Source organism: Chaetodon trifascialis, chromosome 21 (genome assembly GCF_039877785.1).
Source record: "Chaetodon trifascialis isolate fChaTrf1 chromosome 21, fChaTrf1.hap1, whole genome shotgun sequence".
NCBI lineage: Eukaryota > Metazoa > Chordata > Actinopteri > Chaetodontiformes > Chaetodontidae > Chaetodon > Chaetodon trifascialis.
The window spans coordinates 5,420,772-5,439,978 of record NC_092076.1 but is presented as its reverse complement, the minus strand read 5'-3'; the positions used below and the strand labels follow the sequence as shown (position 1 = coordinate 5,439,978).

At 43.7% G+C, this 19,207-nt stretch overlaps 1 protein-coding gene across 2 annotated transcripts in view; it reads left to right on the top strand.

The window, feature by feature from the left end:
- The window catches only part of LOC139350077 (glutamate receptor ionotropic, NMDA 2C-like), a 48,269-nt gene that overhangs the window by 23,900 nt on the left and 5,162 nt on the right, over positions 1–19,207 (top strand). Inside the window, exons 8-14 of one of the 2 annotated variants that reach the window (XM_070991172.1) lie at positions 3,585–3,796; positions 9,808–9,943; positions 11,275–11,428; positions 11,884–12,009; positions 13,528–13,757; positions 16,907–17,067; positions 18,208–18,395. In XM_070991172.1, coding sequence (XP_070847273.1) covers positions 3,585–3,796; positions 9,808–9,943; positions 11,275–11,428; positions 11,884–12,009; positions 13,528–13,757; positions 16,907–17,067; positions 18,208–18,395 — 1,207 coding nt within the window. Of the gene's footprint in view, positions 1–3,584; positions 3,797–9,807; positions 9,977–11,274; positions 11,429–11,883; positions 12,010–13,527; positions 13,758–16,906; positions 17,068–18,207; positions 18,396–19,207 lie in introns of both variants that reach the window. The other variant, XM_070991171.1, reaches the window with a different exon arrangement.

Here is a 19,207-nt window from a genome sequence, read left to right as displayed (position 1 = left end):
GATTTTTGGTGCAGGTAATGGCAATCAGGCATTTGAAGGGATTTTAAGTATCCTAAGTGGCTCTGTGTGTCATCTCCACCTGAGCTGACTTCATTGCTGCCTGAAGCAAATCTGCATCTAAACAAACACCAGCGTGCACCGGTCTATATCTTTACTTCATGTCTCTCCATCCCTGCACGTCACGCTTTAAAGACCTCTGACCTGCAAATGTAATCTGGCCGGATGCAACGCATTTATGTGTCAACATGCATTTTGGAAAAAGCAGGAAACAAAAGGCTAGTTGAGGCAAAGCGGATTCACTAAAAATCTCAACTGCTCGCATACTTCAGCAGAAGGAGATATTTGAAAGCACAAGTGCAGGTGTATAATTAATTCAGATGATTCAGATCAGATCAATGGTGTTGTGTGTCTGTGTGTGTTTCCTCTTGAAGCCATATCCTTCTCTTACTCTCATTTCATTGTCACCATGCCCTGCAATTTTCTTGAGTATTTTCACTCCCTTTTACACACGCTCACACTTTTCAAAGCCCGAGGGTGTATTGAAAAAGTGCGGCTAAACAGAGAGACCTGAATGTAATCTCACAGCTACAGTTGAACTCATTTATTTCTACCCTGGAAAGACCAACCTACTTTATCAATGTCACCTCCTGGCTGGTGTGTACGTTTGCGTGTGTGTATGAACATGGACTTGTAATTGTGCTGAAGTGGCTTTTGGTTTGTATGTGTGTTTAGATCTTACAGTAGCACACTCATGCATCCATACATTCAGGTGTGGTGTAGATGTACCGCTGTTCTTCATACACACTTCTGGGCAACAAGCAACCACTTCAAACTAGATAGCATCTAAATTCTGCGACTCATTACAACCTGATCTCTCACTTCTTGCTCTTCCCTCCTCTTCCTGTCATGTAGCTCATCCGGAATAATGACAGGTTGTGTACTTGCTCTTTTCAAGTCTCTGTCCTGCATTGTGACACCCTGACAGCTTAACATGATGCTGTTCCTCCTCACCGTCTGAAGGGTGCTGCTGGGTGACATTTTGGGCAGGAAAGTCCCCGTTATCTCCAAATTCTTCTCTCCTCGACGCCACCTGTAGAATCATCACAGAAAAGAAAAATTCTTTTGAAAGCTTAAAGCTGCCATGATCAATATTTTGTGGATGTGCAATCTGAAAGAAGTTATTCGTAGTGAAGAACCCACAGAGAATTATCACCTGACTCTGCAGTTCTGAGCTCTTCAGAGAAAGTTAACTGTTTTGGTTCACTCCCACTGCTCCCATCAATCTCGTTTCCAGCAGGAGCAGACAGCTGTTTTCAGCAAAAAAGCTCTAATAAACCATCTGTACACTACCTGCCCAGCTCCACACAGCACACAGGCAAAGTTAGCAACTAGCTGGTGAACATGGTGGAGCATTTAGGAGCTAAGGAGCCAGATATTTGTCTTGAGAGTTGGTGGAGACCAAAAACAGAGAAAAAAGAAAAGTGTATATTGGACTTTTTATCATTAGGAGGCCAGAAGCACGCCTCCATATAAATGCTAATGTTACTCCGTGTGTCTGTTTTAGAGTGAATCAAATGAATGTATTCCCACATAAAAAGTATGATCTAGTGTTAATTTTACAAAGAAAAATTAATTTGATTCAATAATTTGGCTTTGTGCGGCATATTGACCTTTTCTAGATTGAAAAAGGATTTATGACATTTTAAAACACATCACTTAAAGCTATCACGCAAGTCAATTCTTTGGGTGGCCAAAAACAAACAAACCTACATTTTCTTGGGATGGTAGCAGAAATTTAGAGATCAAAGGTTGTTTCTTAGGCTTTCACAGTGAAAGAAGTCCTAGCAGCTGATCAGGTGCGTGACTCTGGTCGATAAACAATTAATATATACACTTAATAATGTTTTTAACTTTGATTTCTCAGGTGGAGTATTGGAAAAACTCCAAGATCCTCATACTATATTTTAACCCAGTCTCTAATAATCAATAATAGGCACGTTCCCGACTGTGTAGCGAGTGTTAAAATGACAGGTAGATGACAGAGCGCCTGCTGGAGGTGCTTCATGAGAGGAGAAGACATACGAGAATCCCATAAAAAACAGATTGAAATGACTGATCTTCACAACCGGCATCTCCGTGATTCTCTTTCACAGATGGTGCAGAGAAACAAATCGCCGTCTTGCACATCGCACTGTACCTTCATGCAGATTTGTAAATCATCCATGTACGATAAAGGCAGAGTGCTAGTGTGAGTGAGCAGAGGAGCAAATCAGGAGTTGCTATGAAAAAGAGGTCTCATTAAAGCTGTGAGGGAGCGAGTTTCACATGCAGTAAGTCAGCGCTGGCTGAGCGCAGCATGGCTCATTAGGTCGGGCTGATGTGACAAACAGTCCTGGATCTCACTGAGCTTAGTGCCGACATCGATGGGATTGTTCATTGTGTGGTGTGACATTACAGCAATTCTGGTCCGAAGTGGCTCCCTCTGACATTAAAACACTCAATCTACTTGTGACAGTACGTTGTTGTCTGTCAGCCTGTCTGTCGGTTCTGGTCAGTTCAGGTTTATTAGCACAAAGCATTTTCCCGTCATTAAATCAGTTCTGCTAACGTAGGAGATATTTTAAATGCACACAGACATGAAAACGCAGATAATAAATAGTACTAATCACATGAACTGTTCCCATTTATGAGCACTGACATTCCAATTTGTTTATTCGGTTGAAAAAAGAAAATTAATAATTGAATAATCAGTCAACAAAATGAACACAGATTGGAGGCAAGCATGCTGTGATGTATTATTAATGTGATGCAGGCGGTTTGCTCTTTGTTTTAGTTTCTGGCTTTTTTTTTTGTCTCACTCAAAGAAGCCTCCTTAATGTATGCATTAGAGAACTCCGCTCTTCTTTCATCTTCTAATCCTCTTCGTCCAGGTCAGCACATGCTAATTTTCCTTTGCAAAATGAGAGAGAGAGAGAAAAAAAAATCACCCTGTGAAGTTGGGAAATACAAGACAGCAGAGGTTAACATGCAGATAAGATCACAGCTGACATCCAAAGACACACACAGAGGTGGAAGAAGTAAAAAGTAAAAGTTGGGACACTGTGTACAACAAAAGGTAACAACTTGCTAATCGTTTTTGACAATTAAAAACAGCATAAAGGCAATATATTTAATATCTGACCCCATCAACTTCACTGATTTTTGTAAATATCTGCTTATTCTGAATTTGATGCTGCAACACATTTCAAACAAGTTGGGACAGCAGCAACTAAAGACTGGGAAAGATGTGGAACGCTCCAAAAACACCTGTTTGGATCATTCCACAGGTAAACAGGTGCATTGGTAACAGGTGAGAGCGTCATGATTGGGTATGAAAGGAGCATCCTGGAAAGGCTCAGTCTTTCACAAGCGAGGATGGAGCGAGGTTCACCTCTTTGTGAACACATGATTGGATGAAGGATATTACTGCATGGACTCAGGAACACTTTGTAAAACTGTTAGTGTGAAACTCAGCTCAGTTATATTCCACCGCTGCACATATGCAAATGACCATAGGCTCTTTGTCTCCCACCCTTGCGCTCCAGGTGGGCACGTATGCTCGAGGGATCCTTCAGGTTCGCTATCCAGTCTGGCCTCGATATGGCAGCTACCTGGAGCAAGTGTCTGACGACCGTCACCTGACCGTGGCCACGTTGGAGGAGCATCCCTTCGTCATGGTCGAGAACGTGGACCCAGGCACGGGGACGTGCGTCCGCAACACGGTGCCCTGCAGGCGCCAGTCCAATCGCACAGAGAGGTACGCAAACGCATGTACATCTAGTTACATCTACAAACGTGTAGGTGAAAGCAGATAGACAACACCATCACACAGACACAGATCGGGCTGGGTATTGATCCCCAATACTTTTTTGGTACAGAGTCTTGTCAGACTCAGGTTGCCAACAGCAAAGTCCAATTGATCGTAACAGGTGGATGTTGGTGGACGTGTCTCACTGCACAATCTCGGACCACCATTTCTGATCGATTACAAGGATTTCACCATGTTTCTTTCACAATAACCCAAAATTGCTTTCAAGTCCGTCACAGCGTCCTGATCAGCAGATCCAGTTTGCTCTCTTTTCATGGAACTGTGGTTCTATGTTGCTGCTCGTCGTGACTCTGAGCATCCCCTCGTCCATGTCGACTTAAAAGTTGGGCTTCACAGTTTGTGTGTGTTTGACTTTGGAAGCAGCAGCTGACAAAACAGCCTAAACTCAAGGTCCATTCACACCAGAGGCTCCAGAACAATTGAGTAAGTGGACCTTGAGTTATTGTTGTTTTGTTAGCTGCCGTTTCTGAGATCAGAGATCCTCATCTGAATGAACATTTTTACCATTTTTAGACTGTTTTGCTGTCGCAAAGTTGTTTGGCTTCCTGTCTTTAGACAACATTTAGCATTTGAGACCGTTGGTCTGTTTTGTTAATTAAAAAAAAAACCACATTTCTCAAAGTATAGTATCATTGTGCTATGGTTACCAAAACTTACCAAAAAGGTTTCATATCGGCAGAAATAGAGAAACCTTTCAAATGATACCCAGCCAAGCCTAGACATCTCCACCCTCCCTCTCCCTTTCTCTGCCCCAGTTTAGTTCTGAGTAGACACTGCAATCCTCCACACTTCATTAAACACAGCGTAATTGTGTGTGCTGAGTGTCTAAGCACTTTAAAAACACACCTCTGGTGTCAAACACAGATCGCAGCATGGCAGAAAACAACCATTAAACAGCTATTACCTCTGACTACCTACAACTGCAGCTCGTCAGGAATACGCAATGTCTTCATTATGTTTAAACAACCACAGACAATAGAAGTACGAGTCTGTCATAAATGTAATTGCATTGCAAATCTGTTGTAAAACTAGTGTCAACCACTTTGTCAGCTCAGCTTTATTGTCTCCACTCAGGAATGTTTGGCCACAGGAACAAGAATACAATATATTTTACAACTATTGGGAAACAACAGCGTTCCTGAGTGTTTGCAGGAGTCATCACGATACCCTGCTATAATCAATAACATATGTCCTTTGAGATGAAAAAATGGGAACAAAATATGGCTAAAACACTCATACCCATGCTTGTCTTGCTCCTCAGCATCCACTTACTGGCTTTTTCTGAAGCTTTCAAACCGTTGAGCTCTCTGGACTTTCGTGGTGGATGTGAATTATTTCATTGTTTCAGATTGATGGCAATTCCTGCAAAAATGGGGTACAAGTGTTTTTAGGTGCCTCATTGATCTAATATTGTTGTTTCATGAATATTTACGTTTTTTAACGTGCCCTTAACAAACACTGTTTGTCATAAGCCCTATACCAGGGGCTAGGAAGCTTTTTCCCGATCAAGGGCCATTTCAGTTTTTATCCTTCGAAAGCCAGACTAAATTAGTGAACACATACATCATACTAACTTCTAATGCAATGGCTAGAAACTGTTTCTCTTTGGCGTGGTGCATGATGGTAGTGGTGATGATGATGATGATGATGATGATACTTGCAGGTTGCAGAGTGGGAAAATTCTCAGGAAGTGCATCCAGTTTATAGAACTCGAGCAGAGGAAGGTCATTGTACCTTGCTTTGACCACATCATTGTGCTTAGCTTTGACCTCGTCGTTGTACCTAGCTTTGAACTCGTCGTTGTACCTAGCTTTGACCTCGTTGTTGTACCTAGCTTTGACCTCGTCGTTGTACCTAGCTTTGACCTCGTCGTTGTACCTAGCTTTGACCTCGTCGTTGTACCTAGCTTTGACCTCGTCGTTGTAACTAGCTTTGACCTTGTCGTTGTACCTAGCTTTGACCACATTGCTGTTTACTTATTACACTTTCCTCAAGTGGTTCTCTGTTTTCACCTTTTCTTGATTACAAAGGTTTTCTATAGGATGTGTATCCATATTTTAAGATTTCACTGACACCAGACAAGGGCTCTCAAAGCTTTTGTTACAACATTTTCTGTGGACAATCTCTCTCTGTGACTGAGAAACTAAAGTTTGATTCCCCCAACCAGCAGTGAATCATTGTAATGACCCAGAAACAAATTATTCAACTGCAACTATTTTCTGCTTTGTGAAGATACAGCACAACAGAAGAGAGGTCCTCCTTCCCAGGATCAATTAATCATGTGTGATTGTGAGCAGAGGACACACACATACTGTTCAGCTTACCAAGAGATGCAGGAATCATTTGAGAACAGACAAAATTTGCTACCAGTTATGCAATTTTACCATCATGTTGTTATATGTCAGCTGACAGTTAACCCCACCCACCACACCCCACCGCCCTCATCTGGTAATTTATTTAAAGGCCTTTAGGCTCACATTTGCTCTGTATGCTGGTCCTCTCTTGATGTTGCTCTTGGCACAAGACTCCTTCAAGTCAGACTTCACCTACAGTAGCTCCTCTCTGCACTCAGGAGGTTTGTTATTTCTAACTTAATTCTCACTGGCAGATTTTCTCTCTGTCTGTTATCGATTATGTTGTGTATTCACGATGCCATGTTGTTTACCTGCAGCTTTGAGCTACCCAAGAGTAAGACCATACCGCTGTACAGCCAGTCTCATCTGCAACAGTGTGATTCTCATGACTTTTAAGTGTTTTCCAAACAAATGACGCAAATATTTGATCATATTTGAAATCTGCCTTCAAAAGCAGGTAAGATGTCTTGCTTTATGTTACGTACAAAGAGAAATATACTTTTAGGCATTTGGCACCTGCCTCACAGTGTAAAACAAAATACACAACAGATGGATCTGGTAGGCACATGCAACCTTCATAAAGCTCCTTTAATTACCACATTTTTTGATGGAAAAATACCAACCATCAGCAGCTAAGCAGAATTATGTTTTATGCTCGTAAAGTGTCTTAATTTTCCAGATTCCAAGCCCAAAATATCGAGACAAATGTTCAATTGTAACTAAGGAAGGGAGGAACAGTAGAAATAAACTGATTGATTTATGTCAAAATAGGCTTCATGATTTTGTCAGTACACTAAATATGAGCTCACTAAATATGAGCCAATAGCCAATAGCCTGGTTAGCTGAGCTTAATGACTGGAAACAGGGGGAAACAGCTGGCGAAAGGTGAAAATAATGGAATTAACACCAAGCAGCAACCTCAGAGGGATATCAATCTTCTCATCTAACTGCAAGAAGTGCTGAATTATTAGACACTGACATACAATAATGTTTAATATATACACACACTGATCACCTTTTCATCACCCGAACAACAGACAACAAACCATTCAGCCTATAAATGTTATGTTCATGTCCGCGTCACTGACCCCACTCCTATCTGTTTGACTGTGGGTATGCATCGGTTATGCAAATAGCATAGCTGACCATGGCTGGCACATTAATTATTGAGAGATATGTAGCGGCTGGTGTTGGGTGCGATGGCACATTGATTGCCAGTAAAGAAGATTTATCTGTCCAACATGGGGACATCTGTCATAGCATGGGACAGTGTTATCCCATCCTACCCTCTTTCTGCTTCCCTTTCACCATTTCTCTCTGGCTGGCATGTCCCATTTGGACGAAGACCAACAAACGGGGAGAAGGAAGCAGAAAGGGAGAGACGACTGCCGCTTTATAAATCAGTTAATCTTGCTGTGTGGTCTGAGCAGCTTCCCCGCAGAGCAGATGTTTAGCGTGATTAAAACTTTTTGTCTTGCTCATTAAAAAAGCCTTTCTTGGGACAGATGATGGGTTCTTTTTCCAGAGAACTGAGCCTACCTCTGATTAAGAGCAGAAATTCCACACCAAAATCCAACTTTAGGGTGAGTGACCAGATGCTAATGAAAAGCAGTGCTAAAATAATTAGCATATCGTTTTATTAGTTGATTGATAGGAAATTATAATGGGCAGTTTTACAAAACGCTGGATAAGATTCAATGACGATGTTCTTAAACGTCCTTTGCTGATGTTTTTAAAAATTGGTCTCCGATATCTGCACATGGCAACTATGGTTAAAAAGTAAACTATGGGAAGGGTTTAGTTACGATTAGGGACCTAAAACATTTGGTTAGGGAAAGCTTGTCCTCTGCCCTTCAGGGATAACTTCCTGTACTGGCTCTGAACTTCGGCACTGAAAGTAAATTTTGTGCTGCAGATTTATCCATTATGAGAGTAATTCAAACATGCCTGAACTGACCACAGCTCATGGACTAGCCTCATTCATCTACCACTTTTGCAACCTTTGGTTTGTCAGAGGCTGACAAAGTGTTAAATAAACGGCAACATTAGATCCTATTTTAAAGAACTACCATCTTCTTCTCAACATGTGACCACACAACATACGATTGAGAAAGAGTCTGTGAAGAGACTCTACCAGCGTATTAATGGCCATTCAACAATCACATATGGGTGCATTGTTCAGGTGTCCAAATAGTTTTGGCCATGTACAGTTGTGCATCTTTGGGTCTGGATAGTTTCTATAGAAGCATATAATAGTTTGTTGACTGGAGCTCAGTGGCTGTAGGACATTCCAGTGCTTTCCACAGTGGTGGTAAGCTCAAACATCCTCCTCCTCCATCTGTCCTCCTTTGCTTTTGCCCTCCTTTCCCTCCACGCTGAAGCTGCAGCCCCGTCAGGCCTCGCTGTTGTGCTTCCTCTCCGCTGTTCACCTGAGAATCCTCCTCCTCTCTCTCTGGTCTCACTCCCTCATGGTGCTTCCCTCCACGCTGCACTAGATTCTGGGCATTTTGTGAAGAACACACTACACAACACAACCGCTGCAAACTCTCAGAGGATACTGTAATATATGTGTGCATATGTTTGTGTGTTTGGCGGAGAGAGACGGCGCACTTCGAGTGTGTTTGTGTGCGTTGTCAGTGGAGTGTGTATGATGACGACAGGTGGCCAGCTCCTGCAGCAATTAATTAACGCTGCGTTTATCAGAGCTATTGACTCTGGTGAAAGAAGCAAGTCTTTCAGAAGCCCTTTAAATTTGTCTAAAATTAACTCTTCGGCTGTTGAAAATAATCCACTTGAATGTTAATTACCCGCTTGGCTTTTTTTTCATTCAGTCTCTCGCTCGCTTATTCACTGGCATGCTCTTTTTTTAATCACTCTTCAGCTCTTATGCTGACTCACTGACATGGTGAGGCTATCTCAATCACACACACACACACACACACACACACACACACACACACACGCACACACAGAGCGTGATTCACTCCTCACAGATTTTAGGCCTCCACTTTGGCAGCTGGGCAGATAAAAAAAAGTTTTCAGATTCATTTTAAATTTGTCTGCTTTCATTTCATTGTCCTCTGGTGCTTTTAGTGGCCGTCCACAATTTTTTATTCAATTATTTTTTCACCATTTCCTGTCCTTCTGTTCTCTTCTTCTACACCCCATTAAGTAGCGAGGCCACGGAGAGGAAGTGAGTGTCCCTCACATGCTACACACCTTAATGGGCTTTGATTAGAGGCCATCACAGTCACTCAGCCATCCACTATGGGCTCCATCGCGCTGCCTGCGTGTGTGCGTTTGCAATGTTTAGGCGCTCTCCTCCATCTCTTTGAAAGACACCCTGTTAACAGACATTGATTTTAGCTAATGAACCAGCCATCGCCTGCCCTTCACTTGGCTGCTGTAGACAATGGTTGCTTTGGGCGTTTTTAGCACTCGCTCTCTGAAAAGAAACAAACAGCTTTAGTCTAAGACGCTAAAGATAACTACAGTCCCAGCAGCCAGACAGCGTTTGATCACAAGACGTTAAAAGCAAAACTGTATTTGTGACGCTGCTTCTTCCTCATCCTCCTCATCCTCCAGCATTATCGGCCACTCGGAGTCCTACACCAAGCTGTGCTGCAAAGGCTTCTGCATAGACATTCTGAAGAAGCTGTCCCGCACCATCAAGTTCTCCTATGACCTCTACCTGGTCACCAACGGAAAGCACGGCAAGCTGGTTCGTGGGACTTGGAACGGCATGATTGGGGAGGTGAGACTGAGGGCTGAGTTATTTAAAGACGGATAAATCCCCGAATGCAGCAGCTGGTGTAGCTGTGTTGAGTCGCCTCGTGGCCATCCAGACTGTTATTAGAGCAAGGTGTTTTAAAATGTTCATCCAGATCCAACTAAAAAAAAAGCAGCCTTGGGCTATGGCATGCCCCAATTACATTAAAGGTAAGTTATTTAGGTACAGCACGCTAGATATCACCATAAACAGCAGTGAGTGTTGACCCATAGTTTTGGGAGCACTGCATCTGGAAAAGGGACTAAATAGAGGAATAACTTTTTGAGAGGTAGAGCCATGAAGTTAGTCAAAAGACAAAGCCACACGACACATAAGACATTATTTAAAGCTGCATTAAAGTAAGTTTTGGGGGGCAGCACAGCAAACCGTAAACACAACATTTTATCAGTCTATAACATATTTCAATTGTAAAATCTGAAGTAATTTGCACAGCTGCCACACAGATGTAGTGGCATGCACTTCAAAGCTGAACAGGACAGTTCTTGAGTAGATGTACGTGGTGACTCCCCGCCTCCAGTGCAATTGGCGGATGGCAGTAATGATGCACAGTGTCTTAAGTGACGCTGGCATCGCATGTGCTGAGTTTCTTTGATGGCGTTTATCTGGGTCAGTGGCGTGAGGCCATGCATATACATTTGGAGCTAACGCACACTTTTCTCCCACACACCAAGCCACATCAACCACAGCTGCATCTGAAGGAAAAACGCCCTGAACAGGTGTTCCTCAGGAGAGCCTTCTTGCTTGTTTCTATGCCTGCAGGCACTCTGCTCTGGGTTTGTATCTGTGTGTGTGTGTGTGTGTGTGTGTGTGTGCTACATTTAGAAAATCAGATTTTGTCTCTGCAAAATTCCTGCTTTTCAGAAAAGCAAGCTTGGATGCAGCACTCTCTCTCTCTCTCTCTCTCTGGATGCTCAGATGATGAGACAAATATTTTTTCTCATCTCTGCAGACAGCCATTATTAGAGTCATGCCTTACTGTAGAGCACAAACTGCTTCATTGTGCTTTCTGTGTTCAAAAAGCATTCTCATGAAATTCAGAATCCGCTCTCGTTTCAGCGAAGACGAGCTTGGCAGCCCGTCCTTTGAGACGCTGCGGAGCAGGTTTTGTTGCGATAAAACGGACCCATTCAGGTCTATTTTGCAGTAGCCAAAAATAGAACAAGTGCAGAATAAAAGCAGGAAAGCGTGTTTTTAAACCGCTGACCACTGTCAACGCCTCATTGGCCCTCTCCTATTGTATGTATCCATCTCTCTGCTCTCAGGTTGTGTACAGGCGAGCTGACATGGCCATCGGCTCTCTGACTATCAATGAGGAGCGTTCGGAAATCATCGACTTCTCCGTGCCGTTTGTGGAGACAGGCATCAGCGTCATGGTCGCCCGCAGCAACGGGACAGTTTCCCCGTCCGCCTTTCTTGGTGAGAGAAAAACACAACTGCTTCTTCTGCATCCATTTCGATTTGATTGCACTGGTTCAAACCGGTCATAACATCCATCATCCTGGAGTTTGATGTACATTAGTGTCAGCCATCTCGCTACCTTCTCTCTCTCCACTTTGTCCCAGGATGGCCTACTTAAACAAGTTCTGTCTCTGCAGACGCTTCAGGAAACTTCCCATTAAGCTTTTATCCCACCGATAACTGTAGCCTACAACTAAATCCCCTTACGTACCGCACACACGCCTAAATCCCTTTTCCAAACCCTGAACAACAAAATTCAGCACAAAATCCTGAACAGTGTATTTCTGTCTTCTCATTTTCTCATCAGCTATCCTCCTACCACATATGGAGACCCCCCATCACAGGCTGGGGTTTAGAAGCAGACAAAAGGGACTTACTTTAATCCTTTATGTTTGTTCCTCCTCCTCCTCCAGAGCCCTACAGCCCGGCCGTTTGGGTCATGATGTTTGTGATGTGCCTGACCGTGGTGGCAGTGACAGTTTTTGTGTTTGAATACTTCAGCCCAGTCGGCTACAACCGCAGTCTGGTCAGCGCCAAATGTGAGTTTTAAACGTCTTTGTTTCACTTTTACTGGTCGAATTTATTCCTCCTGAGCACAGTGGATGATGGAGGGGTGACTGATCACTGCAGCATCGACTCTTAGCAAGAGGAAAAACTCAGTAAAGTGCATATTCATCCCACAGATTCCCATTTATATCATATTTTTATCACATATTTTGTAACATCTGCTGTTTTCAGAGTGTGATATGGCCAGAATAAATGCAGTCATTTGTATTTGCTTGATCAAAAGCCATAAAATAGCCAGAAGCTGTGAAAAAAAAAATCCATGAAATGTATTTAATTTGCTAATCTGAGAAGCACTTCACAGTAAGCCTGTGTGCATCCCGCTAAATCCAGCCCTGTCTGCACGTCCTGCAACGTTAAAAGTTCCTCAACAGGATTTTGGGGGGAGGGCTAATCAATCCCAGAATGCAGCGCTGACAGAGCGTGCCTCGTCTCCAGGTCCGAAAGGTCATTTTCCTGTTTTAATTAGCATTCGCCGCTGCGCTAATCGAAGTGTGATTGATGGCGGTGGCACCCTCCGTCGCTGCACATGAGCAGCGTTGGCAGAGAGCGATGGAAACGGGCTGAGGCTGTGAAACTGTTGTTTGGAAGTTTGCAGAGGGGCATGAGATGGTTTATGAATACTTACAAAATGAAAATGTTGTGCTTGACGGGGTGAGCACGTAGAAACAAATACGTGACTAAAAAACAGCGTCAACAAACTGACAGTCAGCACATCTAACAAAAGACTGAAGCCTTAAAAAGCAAAAAGTTATCTAGCCATGAAGTTTTGGTTTTAGATTACTTTCTACTACAATTTAGCTACAGCAGCTAATGAGCTAATAAGGACGCATGTTTCCATCTGATTGAAAAAACTGCAGGAGTTATAACTCCTGTCATGTTTCGCTGACGCTAACCAGGTTGATTTTGTGGCTGAACCTCAATCACAGCTGCGTTAGATAAGAAAATCCTTCTTATGTTTACAGTTTGAAATGGTTGCGAAGGCGCTGACAATGTGCATCGATTGTGTAATGGTGGCGTGAGATTGAAAAACCCTTATACGTGTCACTCTGGAGGGGAGTTACAAAGAACGCTGTTCACAGTGTGGTCTGGGCCTTATGAAGAGCAACAGACGTATTGTTCCTTGAAAGAGATGTTGATTTTTTCTAAAGGTAATTTTTCAACGCTTCTGTGCATCACAGACAAAATCCCATTTACCTCTTTTGTAATGAGGTGGAGGCATAAAAGACACAAAAGACATAAAGACGTAAAACCAAATCTGTATGTCTAGATACCACCAGACGACTGAATTATTATTTCTTTAGACATTTATGGAAAAAACACATGAATATCGGTGTTTATTTCTTGTGCCCCTTGAGCATCTTTTTGGGCATTTTTCTTTGAGTTGAGAGTCCCTTCCTTTCTCTCTGGACGAGCGATGTCTCCATGTTGAACACAGGGCCTCGTTCCACCAAAACAGCCTCTCTGACTCTCTCCTCCCTCTCTTTCCTCAGCTCCTGGTGGTCCGACGTTCACCATCGGGAAGTCAGTGTGGCTGCTGTGGGGCATCGTCTTCAACAACTCCGTCCCCATTGAAAACCCCAAAGGGACAACCAGTAAGATCATGGTCCTGGTCTGGGCCTTCTTTGCGGTCATCTTCCTGGCCTCTTACACTGCCAACCTGGCTGCCTTCATGATCCAGGAACAGTATATAGACACAGTGTCTGGGCTGTCTGACAAGAAGGTAAGAGACTGAATAAACAGCAGCTCCACTTGGAATAATAACCTTAGAGTGATTACGAGGCGGGACAGTTATTGAAAGCCCACTCAGACATACAGAAAGCTGTTTTTGTGGAGCCGCGAGATATGGAGCAAACCACGTCTTTGTCTTTGTGTTTAAATCCAGCTCATGCCACATCATCTCCTCTTTTCTCCGCTCATCACTCGGCATCGCCTAATAAACCATGAACAGAAGAGAGACAAAGGAGACGCGGAAAGCCTTTAAGACGAAGTCAAGTAAAAGAACTTTGTTGTGAATGTCTCTGTCCTTTTCCTATCAGTGGGGAACCCAGTGGCATGAATGACTAATCAATTACTGCCTTCTGTCAATACAGATGGTGTCTGAGTCTCGACTCGTCTTGTCAGTATTTCGGTCTGTCCATCAATATTCCCCCTGTGCCGTCTCCGTCTCTCGTCTCGCTCACACTGTTAAAAACAAGATCGGCAAATGTCAAACGATTAAAAACAGTCAAGCCACAGAGGAAAACAGCACCCATGTACTTTTTTCCACACACACACACACACACACACACACACACACACACACACACACACACACACACACACACACACACTCAACCTGGAAACAGGGCCTCGGAGGAGCTTCACAAGGAAGCATTTCATCCCTCACAGATAGCGAAAACAACTCCCCAGCAGGGATCAGCGGAGCCACCTCTGTGATCTATGGCTGAATTAACTGACTTTATTAACTTTATGCAGATGTATTATGTCCCAAAGCATGAGAGACCAATATAAATTACCCCGCACAACACAACCTCAGCTGCCCCTTAAGTCTGAGATCCTACACGCCAGGATTAGGCGGATTTAGGCCGTAGGCTGGCTGGGTTTGCGTCTCGCAGGTTTAAAGGATAAGGGAAGCGTCCTGTTCTTTTCTTGTTGTTAATAAATGTCACAAAAGGACAAAAATCAATGTGTTAGACCGTCTATCAATACTACCGCAATCGTGGGAGAACTCACCCAAACCGGACGAGCATAAATCAGACCTGAGCCGGACGAGACCTGAGGACAGTAAGAACCTGATCTGAATAGACCAGAGGATAAAAAGACCCAAACAGGCCCGACTCGAGGGAGTACGGCAACACTGGCGGTTTAATGGAAAGAACTATGTCGTTTAATACTTATCATAAGGAAACAGGAATCTCCAATCAAAACTCAGTTCTTCGCATGTTTTTGATTGTAACCAATGGAGAAATTCTACACGTTGTTAAATGTTGATTATTGTGCACCGTCCCCGAAAAATAAACTCCAGCAATAACTTGGCGGCTGATTGGAGGAGCGCCAATCAGCCGCCCTGTTGTTCTGATAATTAGTGCCAAATTACATAGTACATTAGGGAAACTAGTGGGAAATTATTAGGAGATGATTCAGGTCCATAAAATAAAGTGTTCCTCGCTTCTCCTGAACCTCACGCTTCACGCTCTCCATCTCACCTCAAAAAACACATTTTTCCCCCTGTGATAATTATCATGCAGCATGTGACGGCTGATCCACTCGGGCATTAAATACACTGACACTCAGACTGAAGACCCACACCGGTACAGCAGGAACCGAACCTGAGGGATGACCCGGGTCACGGGGTGAGTCGCTTACAAGGAACCAAGTGGAAGAACTTTTACCTCGAGCTCATTTTTAAACTATCCTGTCATTTCTATTCTCGTCTCGGTGACATGAGCTTCTGTACGAACAGCTGATTATTAAAAAAGAAAAGACGTGCAGCATCCTTACACTGAATCCATTGCAGTTGCAGCTGAAGAGTGATTATATCAGCACACACACACACACACACACACACACACACACACACACACACGCGCACACACCCACTCATACGCTCACATTTTGATTGGCCCATTCATTTGCGCTCGGCTCAAAAGGTCAATGCCGTAACCAAGATGAATAGATCTTTCCTGTTTACAGTCTAATTGAGCTCTAACAGACGCATTCCCGCTTCGCGCTGCATTAATACGTCAGCTCGTGAAATGTGAACTTCGATCGGGGACATATTGAACGGGATAAGGATGATCAGTGGGCGCTGAAATGATTCAAACAGATGTTTGTTGACTGATATCAGATTTAATCGAATCAAGGTGAGCGGGACGCATCACACGGCGTTGAGTTTGGCTGCTGATGACGTCGTTCTTGGTTGGTCCCTCATCTTCTTTGCTACGTCCCGACCTGTTTCTTCATCCTGGTCCTCCTTTACTGCAGTGATTCCTCTCTTTTCATTATCTCTATTATTAATTATTCCACTCTTTCACCTTTCATGTCCTTTTACTTTCTCCTCTTTTCTCCTTTTCTTTTCACTCTTCTCCTTTCCTTCTGTTTTACTTCCTTCGCTTTTTTCTTTTGCTCTATTTTCTGATGATCTTTCCTTGCATCTCCTGGTTTCTTTTCCTCTCTTCCTCTTTTCTCTATCCTCTTTCCTTTCGATTCTCCTCTTCTCACTTTCTGTCCTCTTTCCTTCCCTTTCACCTTTTTCTCTCCTCTATTGTCTCCTGTTCTATTCTTGCTTCTCCTGTTTCCTTTCTTTTCTTCTCTCTGTTTTCTTTCCTCTCTTTTCCTTTTATTGATTTTGCTTTTCTCTTTTCTTTCTCTGCCCTCCTTACATCTCCTTTTTTATGTCCTTTCTTTTCTTTCTCTTTCTCTTTCTCCTCACCTCTCCTTTCTCACATCTTTTGTTTTTCTCCACTTACTTCCTTCCCCCTCTCTTGCCCTCCTTCTCCTTACTCTCCTTTCATGGCTTCCCTTTGTCTTTCCCAACTTTGCCTTCTCTCTCTCCTCTTTCCCTCTCCTCCTCCGACTTTCCTGTACTCCTTTCCCTTTTTACTTTTCAAACTCTCTTCCCCTCTTTTGCTTTCCCGTCTTCTCTTCCATCTTTCCTCATCACTTCTCTTCCTTTCCTTCCTCCTTCTTCCTGTTTCTCCTCTCCCATCCTTCCCTCTTCTGCTCTCACTCCCTTCAGTTGCTCTCCTCTCCTTCCATTTTGTCCTTACTTCCCTTCTCCTTACCAAAACTCTTCTTCTCTGGTCTCCCTCTCCTCCTCTCTCACATCTCCCCCCGCTTCCCCTTTCCTCCTCCTTTGTCTCCCTGCAGTTCCAGAAACCACACGAGCACTACCCTCCTTTCCGCTTCGGGACGGTCCCGAACGGGAGCACGGAGAGGAACATCCGCAGCAACTACCTCGACATGCACACACACATGATAAAATACAACCAGAAGGGGGTGGAAGAAGCTCTGGAAAGCCTCAAAACCGGGTACAGTTTGACTGACATTTTAACTGTATTACACAGTAAGACAAGAGGTTATATTTAACAGTGAAGACAGAAGACGTCACAGAAATCATGATCATGATTTGGGCACAACAGCAGAGAGTTGACGCTCTTTGTGTTGTAGCACCTATTTCTAAATGAGGCCGATGTGACGGGTGTATATTTAGATGAATAAAATCACGTCGACTGCAGCTTAATTTGTATAGAAAAGTGCTGTCACACGTCCAGGCTTCACAAAGATAAGCTCTTGAAGTGACTTGGCACATTTTGAGCCCATTAACTACAAATTATGCATACCTCATATTTTTTGATTGACTTCATTGTTCTGGTGTGGAATGAGAATTAACTCTCAGAGACCTGAAACTTTCATCACTTTTAGAGGTTCTCAGGATGGCAGCGTCGGTCGGTTGGTCCAGGTTGATTGCCATGAAATCTGGAGAATATATTCATGACCATCAGAGGATGAATCTTAAGGACTTTGGTGATTCCCTAACTTAAAATCTTACGCCAGCAGGAGGCCAAAGGTTTCACTTTTCACTAATCCACTGAAATATCTCTACCGAGACATTCATGGTCCACACAGCCCAACAAGCAGGTGAGCAGATGTCCAAAACTGGTTCGGTTTACAGCCACATACCTGCAAAATGAGTGACTTTCCCATCAACCTCAGCTGTTCTTTGTCTTTACTGCTGAACAGCACACTCTTGTTAGTGTGAGTTACATTGACATTGAATCGTGATGAGGTTGCAGCCACATGCTTTGTTCTAAACTCGTCCTGGTTGGAGCAAACAAGAGTTTTTACTCACAACTGGCGCTATCACAAGTAGCTTTGGCAAAACATTTCCAAAAAGGCTGAGTAACTGTTCGCTGTGATGGATTACCAATCTCAACCAAGTTTCAAGTCTCTGCGAGATGACTGTGTCTCAAATTAAATGAAAGCAAGAGCGGCTTGCAGGAAATTAAAACCCTGTGGTGTGCTTTTCAAAGAAGTCAGCAGAAAAGTAAAATATTTACGATTTGTATTTAATGGGCATAAAGATATAAATAATAACGCGTATGTGAGCTCTTAGTAAACTTTAAAGGATCTGAACTTCTCTCAGACGAAGATGATCTATTTACGTGTAGGAAGCTGGACGCCTTCATCTACGACGCTGCTGTTTTGAACTACATGGCCGGGAAGGACGAGGGCTGCAAGCTGGTGACCATCGGCAGCGGGAAAGTGTTTGCCACCACAGGATACGGCATTGCTCTGCAGAAGGACTCCCGCTGGAAACGGCCCATTGACCTAGCGCTGCTGCAGTTCCTCGGAGACGGTGGGCACGTGACATAATACACAAACCACGCCTGCACACACACTCCTACATTTTCCTCTTTCATCTATTTGTGTTTATCTCGGTCTCACTGTAAGTTGAACCACGCAACTGGCAGCAGTCCAGTTCGTGTGCTGCATCAGCAGGGAAGTGGGCTTACAGGGAAGAGTTAATATCCTGCAGGACAGCGGGGAGTGTTAGGGATATGATTATCTCCATTACACACACACTCTCTCTCTCTCTCTCACACACACACACACACACATACACTCACACACTTATCCTTCCTACCTATACACACACAAACACTCTCACCATGACGGCCGCCGGTGTCGAGTTAATATCCTCCCTCCTCTGAGAGCTTAAGTGCAGCGCACACACACACACACACACACACACACACACACACACACACACACACACACACACACACACACACACACACACACACACACACACACACACTCGCAGTCACTCTGAGCTTCCCATGATGATGTAATAAACAGTGTGTCTGCGGTCAACATACGGTAACTGAGCGATAAAATGGGCTGTGCTCCCTGGAGGCCACCGGGGAGAACGTAGCTCAGGAGGAGGCCACCTGTTCAGAGGCCTGCAGAGGCAGCTCCTGAGGTAATGACAGCTAATGGAGAGGCGTTTAAGAACTGTAAATTCTTCTCATTCAGAAGTTGCTTCATTCTGAAATGCATTAACGCCGCGGGAGAAGGAGATATTTGCATTCATACATGAGTCGCTAAACATGACCGTGTCAATATGGCATTATAACCATTAAATTAGTTTTTAATAGCCATGAATAT